Here is a 26,859-nt window from a genome sequence, read left to right as displayed (position 1 = left end):
TATAGAATTAGGAATAGAATTAGAATCAGGAATAGAACAGAATAGAATTAGGAATAGAATTCGAACTAGGAATAGAATTAGAATTAGTAGTAGAATAGAATAGAATTAGGTATAGTATTCGAATTAGGAATAGAATTCGAATTAAGAATAGAACATAGAATAGAATATAGAATAGAATTAGGAATAAAATTAGAATTAGGAATAAAATTAGAATTGGGAATATAATTAGAATCAGGAATAGAATTAGGAGTAGAATGTAGAATAGAATTAGAATTAGGAATAGAATTAGGAATAGAATAGAATTAGAATTGGGAATAGGAATAGAATTAGAATTAGGAATAGAATATAGAATAGATTTGAATTCTTTATTGGCCAGGTGTGATTGGACACACAAGGAATTTGTCTTTGGTGCATAACCTCTCAATCTACATAAAAAAGGAAAAAAAAACATTCATCAAGAATCATAGGATGCAATACTTAGTGGTAGCCATAGGTTACTAAATAAGCAATCAAATCATACTAGGAAGCTAAATAAAGCAATATAAACCGTAGAGATATAAGCAACAAGGTCATAGTCATAAGTTGGAGGAGATAGGTAATAGGAAGGATGAGTGAGGATAAATCGGAAGGATGAGGAAGGATAAAATTTGCATTTATGTATGTATATTAGAGGTGCAGACCGTTTGGGAGCTGCATGCAACCAAATTTCATTTTTAATATATCCCAATTGTACATTCAAAAAGTGACAATAAAGTGAGTCTAAGTCTAATTGACCTGCGCTGGGAAAGGATGGGGAAATGTCTGGGGTTGCGCTGGGGCATAAGGAAAGGGGGCAATGGAGGGTCCCTTGCACACTGCAAAAGCACTATTTCTACTGATTATAAAACATGCTTTTAGTAGGAAGGGAATTGTTTTTTCTCTGTGTCATATAATACATGTGAGTAGGTGCCTAATTTTGTATTTCTTTTTGTCATGTTTACGCAGTGCATATTAGAGGTGGAGAGCTTTTGGGAGCTGTATGCAACGAAATGTTTAATGTATGCCGATTGGGGTACATTCAAAGTGACAATAAAGTTATTCTAAGTCTAAATGACTTCGGAGTCTATTCCTTTCCCACTCAAAGAGTGCTTTGGGAGTACTAGGGGCAGCCCTATTGCAGTGTCCAAAGGACCGTCCCAAGCCCCCCTCCTTATACCCTAATGTGGGGGTCTCTAAACCTGGCAATTCTGGGAGTTGAAATGGCCCTTTAAGGGGAAGGGAATTGAACCTGCGCTGGGAAGGGATGACAAAGGGTGTGTGTATCAGAAAGAGGCCTTAGGAGTGATTGGGGTTGCATTAGGGCAGGCGTCTCCATACTTGGCAACTTTAAGACTTGTGGACTTCAGCTCTCAGAATTGCCAAGTTTAGAGACCCCTGCATTAGGGAATAAGGAAGGGGGCTTGGGAGGGTCCCTTGGACACTGCAAAAGAGATGCTCCTAGTGATTTTAAAACACCTTTTCAGTGGGAAGGGAATTAACATGTACTGGGAAGGTATGAGAAAATGGGGTTGTATTAGGGCATTGTATTGTATTAGGGCTGGGTCACTTCCACACTGAATAGAGTTCCTGTAGTAGTGTTTGCAAAGTGGTCTTTTAAGTGGGAAGACATGGACCTGCTTCTGAACAGAATTAACTAAACATTTGGACTTACAAATGTTGTATTATGATCATAAAGGAATGAGTGATTTCCTTGGAGAGACCAAGGAATTACAAAAGGGTTGCCTGTGGTGATGGTGACACGTTACACAATTATCTTTTATTGGAAAGGGAGTTAGCTGATGCTTGGGCAGGAATGATAAACCATTTGGGGCCGTAGTAGGGTTTGAGAAGGGAATCTTTGACCTCTTGGGAAAGACCTGACTGGTTGTGAAAGGGAAATTGATCGGCTGTGTCTCCAATTTTCTCCCTAAAATTTCAGGAGATTTGCATATACAGTGGTACTTTGGTACTCATTGGTGTTAGGAGGTGTGATGAGTACAAAAAAACCAATGAGTAATAAGCAATTTTTTTCCATAAATAACGTAGTGAGTCACAAGGCAGCCAACACAAGTTCTAACTGGTGTTTTGCATACCAAACAAATGATGAATACCGGGACAAAGTTTTTGCCTCTAAATGCATTGAGTACCAAATTTGATGAGTTTCAAAGAAGTTTAACTACCCAGGTACCACTGTACTTTGCTTTTCTATTTTCTTTGAGGTACTTTGCTCGTTCAAATCCAGCAAAGTCTTTCAAGGGAGGATTTACAGTCACAGGCCCTATCTGGCTTGCAGAGCTGGCAGGCCGATATCTGCAAAACTTGGCAAGGAGTCTCGGAGAACTAATTGTCTCCTGCCAACTCCACTCCCCTTTCGGTCTTCTTTTATTTCCTCTGGGAGGGGCCGTTCATCGTCCAGCTGTGGCCTTACTCCCAAGTCAACCCCTGTTCTTTAGCTGTTCCCTTTGTCTAGCAATTCTGCACATGCGCACACTGGGAACAGACTCCAGCTGTTCTTCCGCCCCACTGATGTCTGATTCCGAAGGCAGCTGATGGCATAGGGCTCTGGCCCCCTCTCTGCCTCTGACACAGAGCCCTCATCAGAGCCTTCCCCAGACTCCAGGACTCCCCAAAGTTCTCACTCCCCGAATCTGCAACCAGCTCCACTGGCAGAGCACAACAATCCTTGCATATGGCACCAGCATAACATTTGACAATGTCATCTTTATCGAAGTCTGGACATCCTTATCTGAAAATAAATCCTAGTACATTTGATGTTTCTGAATAATATACATACGATTTTGGCGTCAAGTTTATTTCTCAGATGGTAATAGCTATTGTATGAAGTGAAAAATTATTTATACTTCATCCAGTGGGAAAAATCCTTTTATCCATTCAAGGATATCATGTTTACTAAATTCTTCTATCTTGTTTAAAAGGTTTGATTAAAATACAGTAAGCATCCCCCCCCCTTTTATTTTTTGATGCTAGAATGATAATTCTAAGCAGACCTCAAAATCATTTTGGTTTCTTGAGAACATGGATTTTTCTTTCCTACTAAGACACCTGGGAATTTTAGAAATGGCTTTACTAAGGGCTGTGCTTTTGCTTTCAGGATTGAATTTCAATTGAGTGCTGAAACATCATAAAAGCTACGCTTCTTAAGGGATTAAAAAATCTTTCTCAAAAACGAAAGAACCAATAAATGGCTGCTAACACTTTTACTTGCCGGTCTCGCTTGGAGTTAACAAGTTTTCAAGATAGAACTGTATTTCACCCTCTGAATATAGTTTCATTAGTTAGTTACTGTACAGATTGCTTGTCTCAAGAGATCTGTAGAGATTCTCAGTCATCCAGGTTGTCCCAAAGGTGCTTTTTTCCCAAAAGACAACTGGACTTTCTTGTTTTTTTTTCTTTTGAAGACATTTCGCTTCTCATCCAAGAAGCTTCTTCAGCTCTGACAGGATAGTGGGGAATGGAAGGATTTGTGTTCCTTGCAGATAGCTGGTCATTTGCGTCCTTTTAGAAGGTCTTTGAGGCCACTTGGAGGTTTATCTGTGTCGTCAGGGTCACCTGAGTAGTTAAAATGGTTCCTGTCGTCTGCAATTTTTTCCCCTCTGGAAATCCATTCCTATTCCCACCATTTGAAAGGGGTTCATCCCAAAGAGCCGAGGTGGCGCAGTGGTTAGGGTGCAGTACTGCAGGCCATTTCAGCTGACTGTTATCTGCAGTTCAGCGGTTCAAATCTCACCGGCTCAAGGTTGACTCAGCCTTCCATCCTTCCGAGGTGGGTAAAATGAGGACCCAGATTGTTAGGGGGCAATATGCTGACTCTGTAAACCGCTTAGAGAGGGCTGAAAGCCCTATGAAGCGGTATATAAGTCTAACTGCTATTGCTAAATTGTATAGTTAAAAGTTGGTAGAGATTCTCAGTCATCCTGGTCATGGTTGTCCCAAAGGTGCTTTTTTCAGGAGGCAATAGGACTTTCTTGTTTTTTCCTTTGAAGATGTTTCGCTTCGCATCCAAGAAGCTTCTTCAGCTCTGACAGGATAGTGGGGAATAGCTGGTCATTGGCATCCTTTTCGAGGGGTCGTTGAAGCCCTTGGAAGTTGATCTGTGTGCTCAGGGTAATCTGAGTAGCGCTCTTGGTCCTGTAGTCTGCAATTTGTTTTTATTTTTTTTCCTCTTTGTCTAAAGAGATGTTTTTGAAGTTCATAAGCCCTTTCTAATTATCAATTTAAAAAGGCAGCTTTTTTAAATTCTCACCAGGCTCAAGGTTGGCTCAGCCTTCCATCCTTCCGAGGTGGGTAAAATGAGGACCCAGGTTGTTGGGGTGAAATACGCTGACTCTGTAAACCGCTTAGAGAGGGGCTGTAAAAGCCCTCTGAAGCGGCATACAAGTCTACTTGTTATTGCAGTATTAAAAAAAGGATTTGTGCAAAAGCCACCATGGCTTAGCTTCTTTGTTACAATTTTTATCCAAGGCAGTTAAAAGACTTTCCTGGGTACAAGGAGTGCTACATTTTGAATTCTGCCTGGAGGCAGATGGGCGTTTATCTCTCCAAGGACTTCTATAAGTTGCCGTTTTTGTTACTTTTTTTTTTTTGGTTCCAGGTGAAAGCTTTGCCTTTACTTGCTTCAGATCACAAGCCGTATTTCTCCGTGCTGCAGTTTTTTTTATTTCTTCCGATGTTTATTACTTTGCTACATATATTTTTGTTGTTCTGGTTTTTTTCCCCCGTAACTGTCAGTTCATCTGAGCTTTCACAGAAAAGCAGCCCTATCAAGTAGAAACGTGAAAAAAAAAACAACGTAAAAGGCTGTATCTTATATTTATTTTTAATACAATCGGTAGAGGCTTACTGCAACAGACAGGTTTAATGTGGCAAAGTAGTATTTATGGTTTTCATAATCTCTGCTAGATAACGTGCGTTGGAAAAATCTGAAAGAAGAAGAAGAGGGTGTGGAAGCAGGTTGAAATATTTCTCCTAAAAGAGAAATAAAAAAATCTTAAGGGACACGGAGACTCAGAGCCCCTGGCCCCAAGTAATGGATTTGGTAATCCATTACTCCCTGCAGCAAAGGTAGAATAGCTCTCACCCATGAGCCAACCCAGGGCAAAGCCATTAAGCCATAATAGGAATTATTGCATCACCCTCCGAACTTCAATCAAACTTAGCTCAGACAAACACCTAGGATTTGTACTTTGCCTATAGAGCCAGCTATGACCCTTACATAACCCCTACATGACACCACGAGAGCCTGACAACAGCCAATAGAATACATGTCCTTGCACAGAAACAGGAAGCTCAAGTTCAAAGCCCCAAGAGAAGGTATAAACACCCTCCCCCCACTCTCAACTCCATGTGGCTCTGCTTCATCATTAAACCATCTTTCCAATCAGCCTTCATGTTTTCAGTGTCTTTCCCCCGGCTTGGAACTGAACCAGACGGATATTTCTTGCAATAAGGCTTTGGGCACTTCTGTTTAGCGTATCGCTGCTCATGGGGACCATTCTAGAAGGCCCCAAAAGTTGTTCTATGAAAAGAGAAGGTCAGTTGGAAATTGTACATTTTCATTTGTCTCATATTGCCAGCCAGGAAACAAGATGTTTGATTCATGGAATATACATAACTCTACTGTAATGGCTTGAAGCATCCCAGAAGCTAACTTAGCATATGGTGCTAAACCATCCTTTAAATCAAAGCACATTCCAGTTTAATTGAGTATGAACTGACTACTGACTTTTGAATTTTGGGGGGGGGGATTATACAAGAATTGAGGGATGTGGTTGCTCAGTGGCTGATTGGAAAGACTCTGAACTTGTCGATCAGGAAAGTTGGCAGTTCGGCGGTTCGAATCCCTAGCAGTGAGCTCCCGTTCCTTGTCCCAGCTTCTGCCAACCTAACAGTTCAAAAGCACGTAAAAAATGCAAGTAGAAAAATAGGAACCACCTTTGGTGGGAAGGGAACAGCGTTCCGTGCTCCTTCGGCGTTGAGTCATGCCGGCCACATGACCACGGAGACGTCTTCAGACAGCATTGGCTCTTTGGCTTTGAAACAGAGATGAGCATCGCCGCCTAGAGTCGGGAATGGGTAGCACATATGTGCGAAGGGAACCTTTACCTTTACATGACTCTACTGTTATGGCTTGAAGCATCCCAATAGCTTACTTAGCATATGGTGCTAAACCATCCTTTAAATCAGTGCTTGTCAACCTGGTCCCTACCGCCCATTAGTGGGCGTTCCAGCTTTCGTGGTGGGCGGTAGGGGTTTGCTGTAACTCTGCTTTATAAATTTTATAAAGTAAAGTTACTTCCCTACTTTATAAATCACCTTTACTGTGGAACTGGTGGGCAGTTAGAAACTTTTACTACTAACAGAGGTACAAAAGTGGGCGGTAGGTATAAAAAGGTTGACTACCCCTGCTTTAAATCCAACCACATTCCAGTTTAATTTAGTGTGAACCGACTACTGACTTTTTGAATTTTTTGGGGGGCGAGTATTATACAAGTATTGGAGTCACATAGATATAGTTGTGTATATTTACATTCCACCTAAATCTGTGTGAAAACATTTCTTCCTTTTAGTTTATACTTTTAATCGCCCTAACAGATGGTTTGTTTCATTTACAGCCCTTGCACCTCAAGATTTTGACAGATGATGTGGTAAGCTATTTTGTTTTCCTTGTTATATCGTAAATTTCAGGAGAATTTGTTTGGGAAAATAATCTGTTATGTGTTTTGCTTCTTTGGATATAGCTGTCTGTTGAGATATAAAGCCAAACTCTATAGCTCCTTCTGACAATTCCAACTGTGTTCATCCCACATATTAAGATGTTGTGTGATTGTCCTGATTTTGTGTGTTGTGGAAGCACAATCACCACCTTATTCTTTCTTTACTGCGATAAATGATGGCTTGATTTTATGTCCTACTCATGCAAAGTTTCTTGGGCCTAGAAAGGGAATTATCGAAACGTAACATCTACTTCCTTATGCCCTAATCCAACCTTACTCATTTTCTCATCCCATCCTAGTGCAGGTCCATTTCCTACCCACTAAAAGGTTGTTTTAAAATCTCTGGGTAGTCCTTTTGCAGTGTGCAAAGGATGTGTTTTGCCAGAGTTATAATAGAATAGAATAACAGAGTTGGAAGGGTCCTTAGAGGTCTTCTAGTCCAACCCCCTGCTTAGGCAGGAAACCCTACACCGCTTCAGACAAATGGTTATCCACTCTCTTCTTAAAAACTTCCAGTGTTAGAGCATTTACAACTTCTGGAGGCAAGTTGTTTCACTGATTAAAATTATTCATTTTTTAATTGGACATCTATCAATATTAGTATTTGGGAATGGTGTGGACCTAATAGCATTGAAAAATATGCCATATCTGATTAGAAGGTAGAAATATATAAGTCAACGGCAACTTTCCTAAGTGTTTTGTTGCTCAACAGCTGATTTCTGATGCCAACAACAGAGTTATCAACTAGGATGCCAGAGATGTTGGCTGATATTCTTCAACATTTTTATGACTTGGTTGATGATATTGTGGTGGTCCGGTATGTGGAAATGGACAGGAGGAAGAGCTGCAGACAAGGCAGTGGTCAGACAGTAGCAAAGTCCAGAAAAGCAATAAGTGGTGTCTCAAACATCTCAAAAGGGACAATCCCTGATTTCTTGAACTAAGGCAGGGGTCGGCAACCTTAAACACTCAAAGAGCCACAAAGATCCTAACTGGAAGCCCCCTGTTCAATTTTGGAGCCAACCAGAAGGCTGGTTCTCCCACCACAGAGTCTTCTCCTAGCGCGGCATACTTTCTCCGCTACCTGACCTAACTGAATGCCCTACCAGTTGTGGAGCTGACCAGAATACCTTCTCCTTGCCATAGAGTCTCCTCCTGGCGCGCTCTGCTTTCCCCCTCCCAATCGGAAGCTCCTTTCAAAATTGTGGCACCAACCGGAGACAGGGAGCCACAGCAGAGGGATGAAAGAGCCACATGCGGCTCCAGAGCCGTGGGCTGCTGACCCCTGAACTAAGGGGTTGGGCCAAGCAATTTACTTTCATACCTGCAAGGTTTTGTTAACCTCACAAAAGAGTTGATGACAGTACTTCTAAGGGGTCCTGGGTAGTCTCTGAGCTTGGTTGCTTTCTTGCAGATGTTTCATGTTGTGGCTCGATAGGAGCCTTTGGAGCTGCTATCAGACTGACAAAAAAATCTCCTGTGAGTGGTTTCAGGATGCTCACAGGAGAAGATAACAAGCAGCTGGGGCTCATTAAGGATCTCCTCCTGTGGATAAAAGACTGATGGTGCCATGCCTTAGTTGCAGAAGTCAACGTCGTTCGTTAGTTTAGTTCCGTTCCTGTTCGAGTTCGTGTTCATGATTCAAAGAGGCACTTGGATAAGTGATTTGCTTTCTGTAAACCTGGTTTGCTGTGAGAGTTTGTTTTTGCATTTGCTGTTTAACTTTTTGCCAGAGAATTTATCTATGTTTATTTTGGGCTCGCAGCCAGCAAAAGCCGGGACTGATAAAGACATTCCTTTGCAAGCTGAGTGTGGCTGTCATTTCTGAATGAGCAAGGAGAGGGGTCAGAACATTTCATTATCCAAACCAGGTAAAATCATTAGTGCTAGTCTGATGATGAAGTTACCTAGTTTGGACAATGAAACATCTACAAGGAAACAATCAAGCTTGGAGATGACCCAAGACCCCCTCATTTCAACCCTGAGCTACAAATATTCTCCTTTATTGCTAGTACTTCTGAATATGCTTCCAGGCTGGAAAGCCTTGCAAAGTTGATACGTAAGGAAATGTTTAGTAGCAACAGCACTTAGACTTACATACCGCTTCACAGTGCTTTTACAGCCCTCTCTAAAGCGATTTACAGAGCCAGCCTATTGCGCCCCCAACAATCTGGGTCCTCATTTTACCGACCTCAGAAGGATGGAAGGCTGAGTCATCCATTAGCCATTGAGAATCGAACTGCTGGCCGTCAGCACAGTTAGCCTGCAATACTGCATCCTAATCACTGTGGCGACTCCTAGTAAATTTGCAGGTGACATGACAAAAATGTCGCCTTGCTAGATTAAAAGAGTTGGTTGAAAGTAATCAAAAGGGTAGGTCCAGGAAGGAGTTTCCCTGGCTTGATGACAGTGACACATGAAGAGGCTCCTGGATCTGTAATTAATCCCAGATTCTACAAAGGTCAGCAGTGTGTGGCTTTATTGCCCAGGAAGCAAAAGCAACTGAAGGCTGCATCCAAAGAAGCATAATTTCAAAAACTTGGATAATTTGTCAAGTGCCACTTCAGTTGGCACTGGAACTCAACACCGCAGTATGTCCGTTTTTCAGATAAAAGTAAGGAAGACGATCACGGAACTATTCAGAAGGAAGGAGAGAGAAAACAGTTTAATTTTGACAAAAAGGCGGCTGAAACTGGGGCCCGCTGACATTTTTCCAAGCCCCTGAAAAGTTGCCCTGCGGAAAGAGACTGTCTCTTTCCCTACCACCTTAAGGAGCCAAACAAAATGTAATTACGTCAAGTTCTAGCAAAGCAGATCCGGAAAGCAGAATGGAATTTGCAGTTTGCGTGTTCGGTAGCAGACTATGATTACAAAAAGATGAGCTTCTTTTTTTGCAGGATGTGTTGAGGCCGGCGATGCTTTCGTTCTCTTTGCAAGGACCGTATTAAATTGGATTCGTGCCCTGAGACGGGAGTTGGACTCGCTGAGCCCTAAATGGCCTCTTCTTGAGTCCAGAGGAAATGCAGCTTGCAAAACAGCCTTTACCCAACGGTCAAGGAAATGAAATGTTTGATGCTTCAAGAGTTACGCTTTAATATAAGGTTGCAAAACTAATATAATTTTAGGAAGGGGAGAAAAATAAAACTAGGAGAGTTTTTTTTCTTAGGATGTAGGAAACAGTTTTCTTGAAACTGTCTTTATTAAGAACTAATTTGCAGAAATAGCAATTTAATCTAGGGTTATCTTTAATTACAATTGATATCTTAGACTTAGATTCGTACCACCTAACTAGATAAAATTTATGCCAAATATTTTCCCTGTTCTTTTAAAGACTCAAGACTCTACTGTATATGTACTTATGTATCTGTATATGTATCTCTATGTCCGTCCATATCTATCTATCTATCTATCTATCTATCTATCTATCTATCTATCTATCTATCTATCTATCTATCTATCTATCTATCATCTATCTATCTATCTATCTATCTATCTATCTATCTATCTATCTATCTATCTATCTATCATCGTATCTATCTATCTATCTATCTATCTATCTATCTATCTATCTATCTATCTATCTATCTATCTATCTATCTATCATCGTATCTATCTATCATCGTATCTATTTTATCTATCTATCTATCTATCTATCTATCTATCTATCTATCTATCTATCTATCTATCTATCTATCTATCTATCTATCTATCTATCTATCTATCATCGTATCTATTTTATCTATCTATCTATCTATCTATCTATCTATCTATCTATCTATCTATCTATCTATCTATCTATCATCGTATCTATTTTATCTATCTATCTATCTATCTATCTATCTATCTATCTATCTATCTATCTATCATCTATCTATCTATCTATCTATCTATCTATCTATCTATCTATCTATCTATCTATCTATCTATCTATCATTGTATCTGTCTATCATTGTATCTATCTATCTATCTATCTATCTATCTATCTATCTATCTATCTATCTATCTATCTATCTATCTATCTATCTATCATCGTATCTATTGTATCTATCTATCTAATCTATCTATCATCTATCTAATCTAATCTAATCTATCTATCCAATTCAAACCTTGAACTCACAGTGTAAGACAAAAAATCCCTAGCCGTGTGTGTGTGTGTGCCAGTCTGCCTGCCTGCCTGCCTGCCTGCCTGCCTGCCTGCCTGCCTACCTACCTATGCTTAAATTGTCAGCATTAGAAAATATAAGGGACTCTGAAATAAATAAGAAACATGGCAAGCAACGTTATATCCAGGCTTTCTTTAGTTAGAATTGGTATCTTAGATCCATACCACACCGCCACCCCTCTCATCTATCAATCATGTACCATATCTATCTAATGATGCTTAAATTGGCAACATTAGATACAAAATATAAGGGAGTCTGAAATAAACGAGAAGCGTGGCAAGGAGCATTGTGTGCAAGAACTGTATGTTGGCAAAATGCCAGTTGATTCAACTTTATGGAAGAGGCATAAAATATGGTGTTGGGGTTTTGTTTTGTTTTTTTGACTCCTTAAACCAAGAGAAAAAGCGCATAGCTCCCAATGCATGTGGTTTCCCAGTGTGGAAAGTTTCTTCAAGTCTTTGTGGGAATCATAAGTGTCCTGCAACTGACCCAATTCTTCTTCGTGAAAGTTTCATTTTCTTCTTTTGTATTACTATCCTTCCAATTCTCATTTGTACACTTTCAACAACTCTAATTAATTTGTAAATGATTGGTTTCTAGTCTGGAGGGGTGGGTGAGAATACTGTATTTTTGGGAGTATAAGACGTACCTTTCCCGTCTTATACACCAAATACAACCATTTTTGGCCTCCCGAAGCCCCACCCCAGCATCCCATTTTTGCAAAAAGTGGGCTGTTTTTTGCATTTTTGCTTTCCCAAGCCTCCAGAAGCACTCTGCATGCTTCAGCAGGGCTGGGGGAAGACAAAAATGTCTCTGTTTTTGCAAAAGATGGCCTGCTTTCTGCAAAAATGGTGCTTTTGCCTTCCCCCAGCCCTGCTAAAGCCTTCAGAGTGTTCCTCTGGGGACAAAAACCTTTTTTTTCTTACTTACCACTTCGAAATCTTGGTGTGTCATATACACTGGTGCGTCTTGTAGTCGAAAAAATACGGTAAATGGTGTCTGGCTTACTGCATAATCAAACTTTTTTGGCTTGCTTTTAAAACTTCCGGATAATCAATTGTGTTTGTTTACACCAAATCTTTTTTAGGAGAAATGAGGTTGTTTTTTTACGTCTAACTGTGTACCTGCTGAGATGTGCTTCTTCTTTTTTTGTTTAGTTTGATAAATTTTCTAGCATACGGATCCCGGGCAGCAAAAAGGACAGGCCGCCTCTCCCACATCTGAAGCAATCACATTGCTCATCTAGTGAATGCACCACCCCTGCAGAGATGGATGACTTCAAGCCTACGCATTTGTCAGATGGAGAGATCCTTGCACTGTTTGAAAAAATGATGGTAAGCATCGCAGGCCTGCTCCTGGACTAGATGGGTAATTCTTAACTGGATGCAGTATTCCAGGTGTGGCCTTACTAAGGCTTGATAAAGCAGTACTAATACTTCACGTGATGAAGATATTGTTATTATTATTTTGAAGATGGGAAATATCAAGATGTTTGTTGAAGTATTGGTTTCTGACATTATTTGCTGACTTGGGAAAAAAAACCACGAGAGCTTATGTCCTACGGTGAGAATGGAAAGGCAGGATGTTACCTCCTAAACAGACTACTTAGAAAGTTGTTTTCCTTCCTATGGATCGAGAAAATGAGAAGAAAATGGAAGGCTGGTGGTTTTTTATTTCAACTAGCCGGTAACCCATTGTTGCCTGGTATTTATTTATAGGGGGAAAATGTGCAAACCAATTGTAATGTTGGATTTTTCCCTCTTACGAGAGGATGCCCCCTTGTAGAATACTGTGAAGCCGTTACGATGGCAACTCCACTGCACTGTATGGTAGAAGCAATTTTACGACAGTGCAGTAGAAGCCATTTCAAGGCACAACAGGCTGTATTTTAACAGAACACAGACCCTTATTGGTGTTAGGGATTTCTTAACCCCACAAGATTTTTATCCAGAGAATAACTCATCTGTGTACCAAGTTTGGTTGAAATTGCTTGAGGTGTTCCAGAGTTACATACACACACACACACACACGCATACATGCACACGGAATTAAAACACACACACATACACACCCCAACAATTTTTTTAAGGCCTCTTGACTTTTAAAGCAGACCTCATCCCATTTCTCCCCACTCCGAAACATTTTGGAATCAATTTGCGATCTCTCATACCTGTGTTTACTTTTTAAATATTTTTTAGGAAGATATGAATTTAAACGAGGATCGAAAAGCTCCGCTAAGAGAAAAAGACTTCAGTATCAAAAAGGAAATGGTGTTGCAGTATACTAGCGCTGCTTCGAGGCAGGTAAGCCGTTCCCGACTCTAGGGGGCAGTGCTCATCTCCGTTTCAAAACCAAAGCGCCAGCGCTGTCTTCGGTGGGCATGAGTAAATGCCGAAGGTGCATGGAATGCTGTTTCCTTCCCACCAAAGGTGGTTCCTATTTTTCTTCTTGCATTTTTATGTGCTTTCGAACTGCTAGGTTGGCAGAAGCTGTGACAAGTAACGGGAGCTCACTCCATTACGCGGTTCTAGGGATTCGAACTGCCGACCTTTCTGATCGACAAGCTCAGCGTCTTAGCCACTGAGCCACTGCGTCCCCCAGACCACGCATACACTAGTGAAAGAGACTGATAAAAGTTAGAAGAAGAAAAAATAGAAACAAGGTTTAATTGGCTGATAGGCTTTTTTGCCAAAGACCCTGATGTTGGGAAAGAGGGAATTCAAAAGAAGAAGGGGACAGCAGAGCATGAGATAGTTAGATAGTGTCTTCGACACAGTGAACAAGGATGTGGGCAAAGTCCAGTAGACAGTGGAGGATAGGTAGGGGAGCCTGCCACGTGGCAATGCTATGGTCCATGGGGTCGCGAAGAGTCAGATGTGACTTGGCGGCTGAATGACGAGAATGGTTCCACCACAAAACCGCGGTAGACTAAAGCGCGCTCGACGAAAGCGCGTACCTGAAGTCATCACAGCGCGACGAAAACATCACGCTGTGAGCGGTAAAGTTAAAATTAACGTGAAAACCTTACCCTAACCCCCCCAAACCTAACCCTAAACCCAACCCTTAACCTAACGCTAACCCTTAACCTAACCCTAAACCTAACCCTAACGCTTAACGTAACCCTAAACCTAACCCTAACGCTTAACGTAACCCTAACCCTTACCTTTACGTGAATCGGCTTGCTTTAAAAGTGCTTTTTAAAGCGCCCTTTTTTCTCCGCGGTCGTATTTGTCGCGCTGCTGATGACGTCAGGTACGCGCTTTAATCGGGCGCGCTTTAGTGGACCGCGGTTTTGTCGTGCCACGACAGAGAACAACAACATTTTCTGAGTTTAATTAGGAGTTCTGGTTCTGCAAATAAGTTAGGGTAAGTTCTGACATGGCATATGTAATCCTCTTAAAGCATTCAGTACTCATGGTTTTCATCCCCCAATGGTACTATTTTGGAACACGCGTACATCTTTGAGCGTGTTTTCAAGATCGTATATAGGGTGGGATGGGATGGAATAGGAATTAGAAGAGAAGGAAAAGAATAGAAGAGAAGATAATGTATTGAGATGAAGAATGGAATGGAGTGGAAGTAGAGGAGAGTAGAATGCTTTGGGATATGGAATGGAATAGAATAAATAGAATAGAATAGAATTGGGATATAGATCTATACATTTAGCATGCGATTTTGAAACGAAGAAGGTCCCAGATTGACTGGAACGTATGTGTTTTTTAAAAAATGCATATGAACATTTATTTATATTTGTTTCACGACGGGTACGATCATCTCCTTTCAGGGAAGCCTCAAGAATAGAAAGCAGATCTTGCCTCAGGAATTCATATACGAATTAAAATCTGGAACCGTGGATGAAAAACTTGTCAGCTGCCTAGAATCTCTTCGTGTGTCGCTAACTAGTAACCCTGTCAGGTAAGGCAACACTTCGGCAGAAGTTTCTAATAAAAATAAAAGCTGGTTTCATGAAGGTTGTGTTTCTACATTGCAGCTGTCTTCCATTCGGCGTTTTAGGTAAGTTAAGGTAGAATAGAATAGAATAGAATAGAAATACAGAATAGAATAGGAATACAGAATAGAACAGAATAGAAATACAGAATGGAATAGAATAGGAATAGAATAGAATAGAAATACAGAATAGAATAGAAATACAGAATAGAACAGAATAGAAATATAGAATGGAATAGAATAGAAATACAGAATGAAATAGAATATGAATAGGAATAGAATAGAATAGAAATACAGAATAGAATAGAATAGAAATACAGAAGAGAATAGAATAGAAATACAGAAGAGAATAGAATAGAAATACAGAATGGAATAGAATAGAATAGAAATATAGAATGGAATAGAATAGAAATACAGAATGGAATAGAATAGGAATAGAATAGAAATACAGAATAGAATAGAAATACAGAATAGAATAGAAATACAGAATAGAACAGAATAGAAATATAGAATGGAATAGAATAGAAATACAGAATGAAATAGAATATGAATAGGAATAGAATAGAATAGAAATACAGAAGAGAATAGAATAGAAATACAGAATGGAATAGAATAGAATAGAAATACAGAATAGAACAGAATAGAAATATAGAATGGAATAGAATAGGAATGGAATAGAATAGAATAGAAATACAGAATAGAATAGAAATACAGAATAGAATAGAATAGAAATACAGAATGGAATAGAATATGAATATGAATAGAATAGAATAGAAATACAGAATAGAATAGAATAGAAATACAGAATAGAATAGAAATACAGAATAGAATAGAAATACAGAATAGAACAGAATAAAAATACAGAATAGAACAGAATAGAAATACAGAATGGAATAGAATAGGAATAGAATAGAATAGAATTCTTTATTGCCCAAGTGTAATTGGACACACAAGGAATTTATCTTTGGTGCATAGGTTCTCAAGTGTACATAAAAAGATAAGATGCATTCGTCAAGAATCATAAGGTACAACACTTAATGATAGTTGTAGGGTACAAGAACACGGTTAAGTGAATTTGGCTTCCCTGTTGACTTGTCAGAAGGTCGCAGAGTGGGGTCACGTGATGGACACTGTGACAGTCATAGTGTGAGTCAGCTGACAAACGTCTGAAGTTTGATCCCGTGACTATGGGGATGGCCGCCACACTCGTGTTAAAAAATGGTCGGAAGTCTCTTTTTCAACGCTGTTGTAACTTCTGAACAGTCTCAAAACGAACTGTTGTAAGTCAGGGACTACCTTTATAGAATTTAATTTTATTAAAAAGACACAGCCATTGGCCAAGCTACATAGAGAAATATGGGCTTGGTAGCTTAATATATTTCCCTGCACTCTGGAAACTACCGTAGATTTCTTTTTCTTTTTTTTTCTTTTTGTAACAAGCTAGGAAAGGTCTCATTGGGAGTTTTTTTTTTATGGTGCTATTGATGTGCTTCATCTGGTTGCACATTCATTTCTTCTTGACTCAATCTCCATATCATTATGATCTTGTCAGGGGGCTCGGCACTAAAATTAGAACTTGATTAAGTCAGTGGATATAGGATTTTTTTTAATGGCACTATCTGGATAATTTGCTTCCAGGGCTATATGAACATGAGCACGGCTGATTTACACATAGCCTGCAGATTATTATTGTTTAAATGAAAAACCTTTTAGTGGGAAGACTAAAAATAGGTTCTTAATAATAATAATGGGAGGTCCAGGCTTTTGGCATAGCTGTTGTTAGGGTTCCAAATGACACCCCCAACGAAAGAAGACTCAAAGGCTTGAAGTTCCTCAAAGTTCCATGTTATTAGAGATGTCATATTGGCACATCTGGGAAAACCCGAATCTGAAAGCTTCCAAGTTTTGCTCACCCAAACGAAACTTCAAGTCCCTGCCCAGCACACACATGTCCATCCCATGGCCCAGTCAGGCACTGTCCCAACTGGAGATGCCTCTCCCAGTCACCTCATTGCAGCTGTAGGGCAAGGTGTCCTTGACTCTCTGAGAAAGGGATGTTATTCTGACTATATATCTCCCATACTCCATATAATCCCCCCTCCCACAGCATTAAATGTGGCCAATGTAAAGATGGCGTAAAAGAGGGCTGATAGGCTACCCCCCTTCAGCAGGGCGCTAATCATGTGCCTCCCATAGACCGATTAGATTACACAGGTTAGGTCTCCTCCGGATTCCATCTGCCAGCCAATGTCGGCTGGCGACTCCCCAGGGGAGAGCCTTCTCTGTTGCAGCTCCATCCCTCTGGAACGATCTCCCCGTGGAGATCCGGACCCTTACTACCCTCCCGGCCTTCCACAAAGCCGTTAAGTCCTGGCTGCTCCAGCAGGCCGGGGGGCTCTCGAAATATCCAGCCCCTCAGAAATTGTGACTGTTGTATATTTTAATATGTTGTTTGTGTATTATCCCCCCTCCCTCGTTTTATTGCAAGCCGCCCGGAGTCCTTCGGGAGTGGGCGACATATAAATCAATAAAACTCTAAACTCACTCTAAACTCTAAACTCTAACCACCTCTCAACCCCTTCGGCTTGTCGGGATATTTGTCATGGAATTGCTTAACCAACCTGTCTGCTTTCACATCCCAAATCTTAACCCAGGTAGCTTCAGACAAAGGGTACTCTTTCCAATGAGCTGAGAAGTAGCGTGTGCAGCTGGTACAAAAGTTAGAGCAAATGTATAGCATTTTCTATCTCAATACCTACTGTAAAGACATGTGATTTTTTTAAAAGTTAATTTAAAATATTCTAAAGCATCCTAACCAAAGTATACAAGTACAGGCAGTCCTGGATTTACGACCGTTCATCGAGTGACCGTTTGAAGCGACAACAGCCCTGAAAAAAGTGACTTATGACCATTTTTCACACTTACGACTGCATCCCCACGCTCAATAGCAGTAGACTTATATACCGCTTCATAGGCCTTTCAGGCCTCTCTAAGCGGTTTACAGAGAGTCAGCATATTGCCCCCAACAATCTGGGTCCTCATTTTACCCACCTCGGAAGGATGGAAGGCTGAGTCAACCCTGAGCCGGTGAGATTTGAACCACTGACCTGCTGATCTAGCAGTAGCCTGCAGTGCTGCATTTAACCACTGCGCCACCTTGGCTCACACGGTTGGCATTCATTTATGACCGTTGCAGGGTCATGTTTTGCTACTTTCTGACAAGCAAAGCCAAGGAGGAAACCAGATTCACTTAACATCCGAGCTACTAATTTAAAAGCTGCAGTGCTTCACTTAACATACGTGGCGAGAAAATGGGGGAAACTCGCTTAACAAATTTAGCCACAAACATTTGGGGCTCAGTTGTCCTAAATTGAGGATTACCTGTAATGCTGTTCTTAGTTTATCGTTTACAAAAGCAATAAAATCAAGAAATTACCCTCAATCCCAGAGTTGCAACAGATGCCACCAAGGTACTTGAGGAATAATAAAAAAATAATAATGTCCTTCAAGTACTAACCGTATAGATTCCACTTGCTCACCCAGCTTTCCATAGGTTAGAATTGAATCGAACAGAACAGAACAGAATAACAGAGTTGGAGGGGAATCTTTACCTTTTAATATATTATCACCGATATATCCATCTCCAGAATCCCCAATGCCACACTGATTTTCTCTTTCTATAGTTCGCAGAAACTAAACGGCACAGCAAGGAACTGAAGAATTTAGGCACTGATATTGCACTTATGTGGTTATTGGCTTAGATCCATTTATTCTCAATGCCAAAGATTAATTTTTATTTTTTATTTTTTTGCAGTTGGGTTGAGAACTTTGGACGCGAAGGACTCGGATTATTATTGGATCTCTTGGAAAGACTGGTTGAAAACAAACAGTAAGTCTTCTAACAAGGCTGTAATTCTGAGAAAGCATGGACAGTAACCAACATGATATAATTGTGGCGTCTTTATCTTCCTGCATTCAGACAGGACAAGTTCCTAAAGAAGACACAGCATAAGATAATTCAGTGCTTAAAAGCTTTTATGAATAACAAGGTGAGTACGCTCGTTTGCTTAATTGTTTGAAGCTGAAAGCTTACACCGGGGTATCAAACTCAATTTCATTGAGGGACGGATGGCTGTAGCCGACTGGGTGGGCGTGGCCATCTTGACACCACTCACTGGGCGTGGCCGATTGGGTGGGAGTGACACCACTCCTCAATCTACTGGCCCAATGTTTCCTCTTCGCACTGGGTGGACCAAGCCAAAGCGACATGTGCCATTCCTTTTGTCAGGCCTGCAGCCATCTTTAAAATGGCTTCTACTGTACTGCTGTAAAATGGCTTCTACTGTACTGCTTCTACTATACAGTGCAGTTGACATGGTAACAGCTTCACAGTACTCCACAAGGGGACTCCTTCCGGTAAGGAGGAAAATCCGACATTAGAAATTACATTTTGTCCGGACATTTTTCCACTATAAATAAATACCCAGGCAATGCCGGGTTATCGGCTAGTATTAAATAAAAAGAAACAGCATTTAAGTCAACCTCAATTTGATCATCTTGTGGAAGGGCTCTTCGCAACTCTTCACAATTTGGTAGGATTTCATATATTTTCTTGATACATACGTATCAAGATACAACACGGCAACGACCCGTCTACATATTTGCATCTTGTTAACCATCACCACCTGCCTCCTGCTAATTTTTATTTCTTGACCCTTTTTAGTATGGTTTGGAGAGAATAATGAGCGAAGAGAGAAGTTTTTCGTTACTGGCTAAAACAATTGATCCCAAACACATCAACATGATGACTGATGCAGTGAAACTTCTCTCTGCGATATGCATTATTGGGGAGGAAAACATGTAAGTGTAACATTGTGTAGCCAATGAATGTAGGGACAATCTTTTTTTAAGGAATTGAATTATGCTTTTAATTGGAGACAAATTATGTTAAACAAGAGCCTGCCATTTATTGAAAGGACCCTCTTTCCCTGAAAATAAGACCTCCCCGGATAATAATCAGGGGGGAATTGCCCTGAATCTGAACTCCATTGGGAATGGTTGGTGATTGGAGGTTTCTGGGAAATATTGCTTGGTGATTTATTGCAAGCGCCTTGAAATAGATGTATTTAAGACGTGAGAATGAAGTATGCATTTCTGTTTAGTTTAATAATAATTCCTCCCTCCCTCCCTCCCTCCCCTCTCCTTCCTTCCTTCCTTCCTTCCTTCCTTCCTTCCTTCCTTCCTTCCTTCCTTCCTTCCTTCCTTTTATCCATCCATCCATTCATCATCTCACCTCCCTCCCTTCTTTCCTCCCTTCCTTCCATCTTCTCCCTCCCTCCCTCCCTTCCATCTCCTCCCCCCTTCCTTCTTTCCATCCTTCCATCATCTCACCTCCTTTCTTTCCTCCCTCCCTTCCTCCTTGCATCTCCTCCCTCCCTCCCTTTCCTCTCTTCCATCTCCTCCCCCCTTCCTTCTTTCCTTCCTTCCATCCTTCCATCATCTCACCTCTCTTCTTTCCTCCCTCCCTTCCTCCTTGCATCTCCTCCCTCCCTTTCCTCTCTTCCATCTCCTTCCTCCCTCCCTCTCTTCCTTCCATCCTTCCATCATCTCACTTCCCTTCTTTCCTCCCTTCCCTCTTCCACCTCCTCCCTCCCTTCCATAGCCTGGAAAAAATCTTGAAAGCCTTGACTAGAGAAGCAGAAGCGAGAGGCATTGACCGATTTGGCCCGATTCTGCAGGGTCTCGAGGAGAATTCGGTCCACCTGCAAGTAAGTAATGCTTTTCTGGTGGTGTTTTAAAACTAATACACGTAACTAAGGCAGACAGCGTACTTGAAGAAAAAGAAAATTCCGGGTCTATTATTCCACCTTGGATGAAGCTAGATATGCTCATTCATTAATCTCACTATTACACTTAGAATTTGGGAATGGTTTCTCCTATGCCACTTCTATAGTTAAATATTAGGAAAAAAAACCAACTGCATAGATAACCAATGATTGCATATTATCAATGACCAACAGGAAGTAACAACTTGACCAACCAACAAACTGAGATTTAAGCAGTTACGCTATCATGATTTGGGAATATCCGTTCAATTTTTTTGAAATGAAAGGTGCTGTTAATTGCTTTTCCATTTTCCTGGGTGCTGCTCTGGAGAGTCCAAGCCTGGGTTAAATACAGCCAATCTGCCCAGGACTGAATTGAAACTTTAAGCCAATTTTAATTCCTCCTGATGAACCTAAAGCAAATATAATAGCCCCAGGTTTTGATTTTAACCCATTAAGTTCTTTAAATTGTCATGCCAGAGGCATCTTCTGTTGTTTTGAACGTCATATTTGGTTTCAAATAAAGAATAATGCACTAGAAATTGTGCATTATCCAGTATTTCTAAAACCTAACCTCCCTTAAATCCACAAGATAAAAAATTTGGATATGTTCGTTATTACTTCTAAAGTTTGTCCATGTCTAGAGGTGTTGATTGGAGATTTTTTGGCTGAAAAAAAAAATGGAAACGTTTAATAATCCCCTGAAACAATTATAGCTATTCTCTTTTGAATAACGTTATTTTATATGTCACACGTCCTCAACTACACGTAGACATCTGTTCATGACATAACAATTTCATAATGTTCATAGCAATAAAATAATGTTACTGTTGGCTATGCCTGAGGTATCTGTTTTCTCCGGATGTTTCATGCTGAGGACATATTAGGAAGACAAAACTGTAAAAGCACATTGGTTAGAATGCAACATTTCAGGCTAATTCTGCCGACTGCCAGCAGTTCAATCCTGACTGGCTGAAGGTTGACTCAGCCTTCCATCCTTCCGAGATGGGTAAAATGAGGACCCATATTATTGGGGGCAAGAGGCTGATTCTGTAAACCGCTTAGAGAGGGCTGTAAGGCACTGTGAAGCGGTATATAAGTCTAAGTCAGGGATCAGCAACCCGCAGCTCTGGAGCTGCATGTGGCTCTTTCATTCCTCTGCTGCGGCTCCCTGTCACCAGTCGGCTCCACAATTGATAGAGCTTTCCGTTCGGACAGGTAGAGGAAAAAGGATGTTGTGCTAAGTAGGAGACTCTATGGTGGGGGAACCAGACTTCCGATCAGCAGAGGAAAAAGGACGCCATGCTAGGAGGAGACTCTATGGTGGGGGAACCGGACTTCCGGTCAGCAGAGGAAAAAGGAAGCTATGCTAGGAGGAGACTCTATGGTGGGGGAACCGGACTTCCGGTCAGTAGAGGAAAAAGGACGCCATGCTAGGAGGAGACTATGGTGGGGGAACCAGACTTCCAGTCGGCTCCAGAATTGAAGGGGGGGCTTATATTTAGGACTTTTGTGACTCTTTGAGTGTTTGAGGTTGCCCACCCCTGGCCTAAGTGCTAGTGCTACGTCAATGAAGGCCAGCTAAGTACTGCAGATTAAAAGTTTTTGCATTTTGTAGATAGCTTGTATGCAGTTCATCAATGCTCTGGTTACAACTCCTGACGATTTGGACTTCCGACTCCACATTCGGAATGAATTTATGCGTTGTGGATTAAAAGACCGGCTGCCGGTAAGTATGTGTACGCCTGAATTAATATTTAAATTAAAAAGATTGCAATGAGAAGAAGTGTGAAATGCCTTGTGGACTTTCTATTATTAAGACAGAGCAAACGGCCTCCTGTATAAATTGTTTCGCAAGGTACATATTTGAATAGCATAACTCCCCCAAATTATTAGCTTTGGATACATGCGTTTTGTTTGAAATAACTCATTTTAAGACGCAGTTATTAATTACAACACCGTTGATGCTTTCCCTTCTGCAGCTGCTGAGATGCATAAGGAATGAAGCGTTGGATATCCAGATGAAAGTATTCAGTGAACACAAAGAAGAAGATATGATTGAATTTTATCACCGCTTAGATGACATCAGATCAGAATTCGAATATCCTTTCACGAAAATAAATAAATAAATGGAAATTCGCAATCAATTAAACAAGGCTTTGTAGCCAGCATCCAAAGGTTGATGCTCTTTTTTTATTTATTTATTCGTAGTTGACTCAATTTATATGGTCAAACGAAACTTTGGCAATTCTCATCTGGTGATAGTTAAAGTTTGGAATCGTGGATAAAATATAAGAATTGTTCTGTTGTTCCAAGAAGCTCTGGAACAAAATCGGTTAGTGACCGATGGCTCATTTTGGGGTCAAAAACATAAACCAGTTTTTTCCTCACCGATTGAATTTTAAAAACTTTTTACATAATTGCAGGAAAAATCTAAATACGAACAAACCTTACCTTTACAAACCATTTGCAGTATTTTTATCCTTAATTTGATCACTGATGCAAATGATGTTTTTAATTTAGTGTGGAATACCGTTAAGGATACAAGCGCAGAAAACTACTTTCTTTCTATACTGCAACACCTCTTGCTGATACGAAAAGATAATTTTATACGGTAAGAAAAGGATCATACGGTACAAAAAATAAAGGCTGCCTAACGTTTGATAAAGGTTTTTTTTTTTTTAAAGGCACACATTATTACAGTGTCTTAGTTTCATGGAAGACCTTCAAATAAATCTGAACTTAGAAGTGTGTAACATCTGTCAAGTCAGATGTGGGAGGCTAGGAAGGCCGGCCTAATTGGAGAGAAAAATTCTGATTCTTTAAAGAGTTAACACGTTTCTAAACAACCTTGCAGCTCCTCAGAAGGTAGAAATAGTTATTCAGTTGTTACCTTTGTTCAGTGGAGTCACAAGAAAGATGTGGGCAGCCTGCGTTACTCACCTCTAGATTTAATTTTGGTCTTCGTGGCCTCACAATGAAATCACGAAAGTGGAAAAAAATTACCAGATAAAGTCTGCCTTGATATGCATGATAATGAGCAAAGTTTTCCTAATTTGGGTTTGGTATAAATAAATAATAAAGGAGGCGGGTGGCTCAGTGGCTTAAGATGCTGAGATTGTTGATCAGAAAGGTGGTCAAGTTCAGGGGTTCGAATCCCTAGCGCCGCTTAACGGAGTGAGCTCCCGTTACTTGTCCCAGCTTCTGCCAACCTAGCAGTTCGAAAGCATGTAAAAATGCAAGTAGAAAAATAGGAACCACCTTTGGTGAGAAGGTAACAGCGTTCTGTGTGCCTTTGGCGTTTAGTCATGCCGGCCACATGACCACGGAGATGTCTTCGGACAGCGCTGGCTCTTTGGCTTTGAAACGGAGATGAGCACTGCCCCCTAGAGTCAGGAGCACAGATGTGCCAGGGGAACCTTTACCTTTACCTAGTTTGCTTAATGGGCAAATGCAATCTTAGCTATGGTTTTGAGAAAGAGATTTTTTTGTGGTGGAATCAAACTGCTTTTCTGGAAATAGCTTCTTCTGTCGTTATGCAAATACACGGGTGGGTACTTTGAATTTAAAAAAGTGACCTTTTTTTTTGAGTAGGTGTTATAATAGGCAAGTACTGCAAAGTGCTGCGGTTTGATTAGTGACATCTAACTTTATTCCACCTTCTTGTGGAGTTAAGATAAAAATATTACTGAGGGGGAGGGTTGTCTTTGGGTCAGTTATTCTCTCAATTCACTCCGCAAGATCATTATCCTGGAATAACATTGTAAGAGAATCCTGCCTAGGCCACTTTTCGTTCACAGAGGGGAAAAAAAAAGGCAGGTGTCGGAAATAGAATCAAGTCCCAGTACCAAACTGGGAAAAGAGGCCAGAAATAAACTGGAGGGAGGACGCAGGAAAGGAAGTCTCTGTTTATTTGGTAGCCAGAAATTAGAGACGGCAGCATGTTTCTGGGGTGGCTGACAAAAGGGGGTTGAGAGGAGGTGGGTTTTATACATACTTTGGGGCATTGGGATTGAGATGCCTGGGTAAAAATATGGCCTTTAATATTTTAATGGCTGTGGCCAGATTCCTATAGGATCGTCTAAGGCAGAGGTCCCCACTAAATTCGTAATTTTAAATCCCGCGGACCACTAATACGATCTGCTTAATGACTGGCTAGGTGGGTGTGGCTAGGTGGTCATGTGACTGGGTGGGCGTGGCCAACTTGATGTCACTCACATCGAGGGTCGCCTCGCCAGCCTCTACTCGCCCTTCCCATCCTAGGCACTCCTTGCCTGGCCGCCCGGGCTCCTTAGGGCCGCCACAGGAAGCAGTTGTTGGAGCTAAGCAGCCACCATGAGAAAGAGTTGGCTGGCTCAGTTCAAATTGGGTCTGACCGAGAAGGAGGCTCAGCAGAAGCACCTCACTGAGGACTAGGTGGATAGGCTTTCCAAGCAGAGGGAAGACCTGTGAGAGTGCAAGGCCAGGTGACTGGTGCCTGGAGGCTCAGCGGGCTGAGATGGTCAGCCAGTTGCAGGCGGTGATGCAGTCCCACTAGAACAGTGTTTCCCAACCTTGGCAACTTGAAGATGTCCGGACTTCAACTCCCAGAATTCCCCAGCCAGCATTCGCTGGCTGGGGAATTCTGGGACTTGAAGTCCGGACATCTTCAAGTTGCCAAGGTTGGGAAACACTGCACTAGAACGAGGCCCTCCGGCTCTTTACCACCAGTGGCGCTTCCCTCCAGCCTTCGCCCAAAGCCCCCCACCAGGAGACTGAAGCAGTCTCCAAGCCAGAATTTCTGCCCCCCTTCGACCCACACAAAAGGACCCTGAAGGGGGAGACTCCCTGCATATAAAAATACAGAAGTCTTAAATCCTAGCTCGGATCAAACTTGGACCATGAATATGTCATGCCACATTAAAAGCAATATCAACTCAGAAGCGTAAAATTAAAAACACCTGCTTTTCTCGTCGTTTCTTTAGACCTTTGTATTTCAAGTTAATCGAAGAGTGCATTTCACAGATCGTCTTACACCGAAGTGGTCTGGACCCAGATTTTAGTTATCGAAAAAGGCTGGATATAAATTTCAGTCACATACTGGGTAGGTATATCATATTCCCTATTTATACTAGTATGAAAGATCACATTTTTTTTTTTGCTGCCCAGTTTTCATAGGGACCATTATTATCAATGCCCCACGTGAGATGGGAAGCTATGTAAATGTGATGTATGAATGAAATTAAATTCAGGAAGTGTTCTATAATGATGTACATTTGCTTTTGCCAGTTGTCTCTGTATGTGTCTATATATACTTGGTAATAAACCACAATAAATGTTGTTTTTTTTGTCTGACTATACTATGTGTGTGTGTGTGTGTGTGTGTGTGTGTGTTTTATTTGTGCTGATAAATAAAGGGAGACTAGTATAGATGGGCGTGGCTTGGCGGGCGTGGCAGGGGAGGACAACGCAAAATCTCCATTCCCTCCCCACTCCAGAGGAAGGATTCTGCAAAATTCCCATTCCCTCCCCACCCCATCCCACTAACCTGCTTTCCAGCTTCGTTCTCGTGTGCAGGGCAACCAAAAAAAAATCAGCTGGGAGGCAGTGGGGACGTGGACAGCCTATTTGCCGGTTCTCCAAACTATTTTAAATTTTTGCTACCGGTTCTCCAGAACCTGTCAGAAATGCCTGAATACCAGCTCTGTATTTTACGGTTTTGCTTGATCTTAGGGTTGGGTACAAACTGACATAAATTCTAGGAGCCAAGGTGGCGCAGTGGTTAAATGCAGCACTGCAGGCTACTTCAGCTGACTGCAGTTCGGCTGTTCAAATCTCACCGGCTCAGGTTTGACTCAACCTTCCATCCTTCCGAGGTGGGTAAAATGAGGACCCGGATTGTTGTTGGGGGCGATATGCTGACTCTGTAAACCACTTAGAGAGGGCTGAAAGCCCTGTGAAGCGGTAGATAAGTCTAACTGCTATTGCTATTGCTACTCTTGCTATTGTTCTCTCTGAGACTGGCCAGTCAGTAAAAGCTATCCAGAAGATTTATATAGCCTGTTTTCTGCTAGATATCTGTATTGAAGAGAAGAAAGTGGAAGAACTTGAAGGAAAAGCTTCAGAATACTTGAAAAAGGTAACTTGAGAGGAGTTTTATTCACAAACCTCAGGATGTTAATGGCCAAATCT

The 26,859-nt window shown here is 41.2% G+C and overlaps 1 protein-coding gene across 1 annotated transcript in view; it reads left to right on the top strand.

The window, feature by feature from the left end:
- Positions 1-26,859, top strand: part of DIAPH3 (diaphanous related formin 3) — a 122,504-nt gene that overhangs the window by 743 nt on the left and 94,902 nt on the right. Inside the window, exons 2-14 of the mRNA XM_087726315.1 lie at positions 6,651-6,683; positions 12,073-12,249; positions 13,114-13,218; positions 14,700-14,830; positions 18,678-18,752; positions 18,843-18,912; positions 19,587-19,723; positions 20,526-20,631; positions 22,307-22,417; positions 22,671-22,789; positions 23,186-23,302; positions 25,653-25,771; positions 26,742-26,806. Coding sequence (XP_087582441.1) covers positions 12,184-12,249; positions 13,114-13,218; positions 14,700-14,830; positions 18,678-18,752; positions 18,843-18,912; positions 19,587-19,723; positions 20,526-20,631; positions 22,307-22,417; positions 22,671-22,789; positions 23,186-23,302; positions 25,653-25,771; positions 26,742-26,806 — 1,221 coding nt within the window. The 5' untranslated portion in view covers positions 6,651-6,683; positions 12,073-12,183. The remainder of the gene's footprint in view (positions 1-6,650; positions 6,684-12,072; positions 12,250-13,113; positions 13,219-14,699; positions 14,831-18,677; positions 18,753-18,842; positions 18,913-19,586; positions 19,724-20,525; positions 20,632-22,306; positions 22,418-22,670; positions 22,790-23,185; positions 23,303-25,652; positions 25,772-26,741; positions 26,807-26,859) is intronic.

This window comes from Thamnophis sirtalis, unplaced genomic scaffold (genome assembly GCF_051295495.1).
Source record: "Thamnophis sirtalis isolate CommonGarterSnake01/CBP01778 unplaced genomic scaffold, rThaSir2_p1.2 scaffold_12, whole genome shotgun sequence".
Taxonomy (NCBI): Eukaryota; Metazoa; Chordata; class Lepidosauria; order Squamata; family Natricidae; genus Thamnophis; species Thamnophis sirtalis.
The sequence above is the reverse complement of the archived record's forward strand: the minus strand, read 5'-3'. Positions and strand labels throughout refer to the sequence as shown.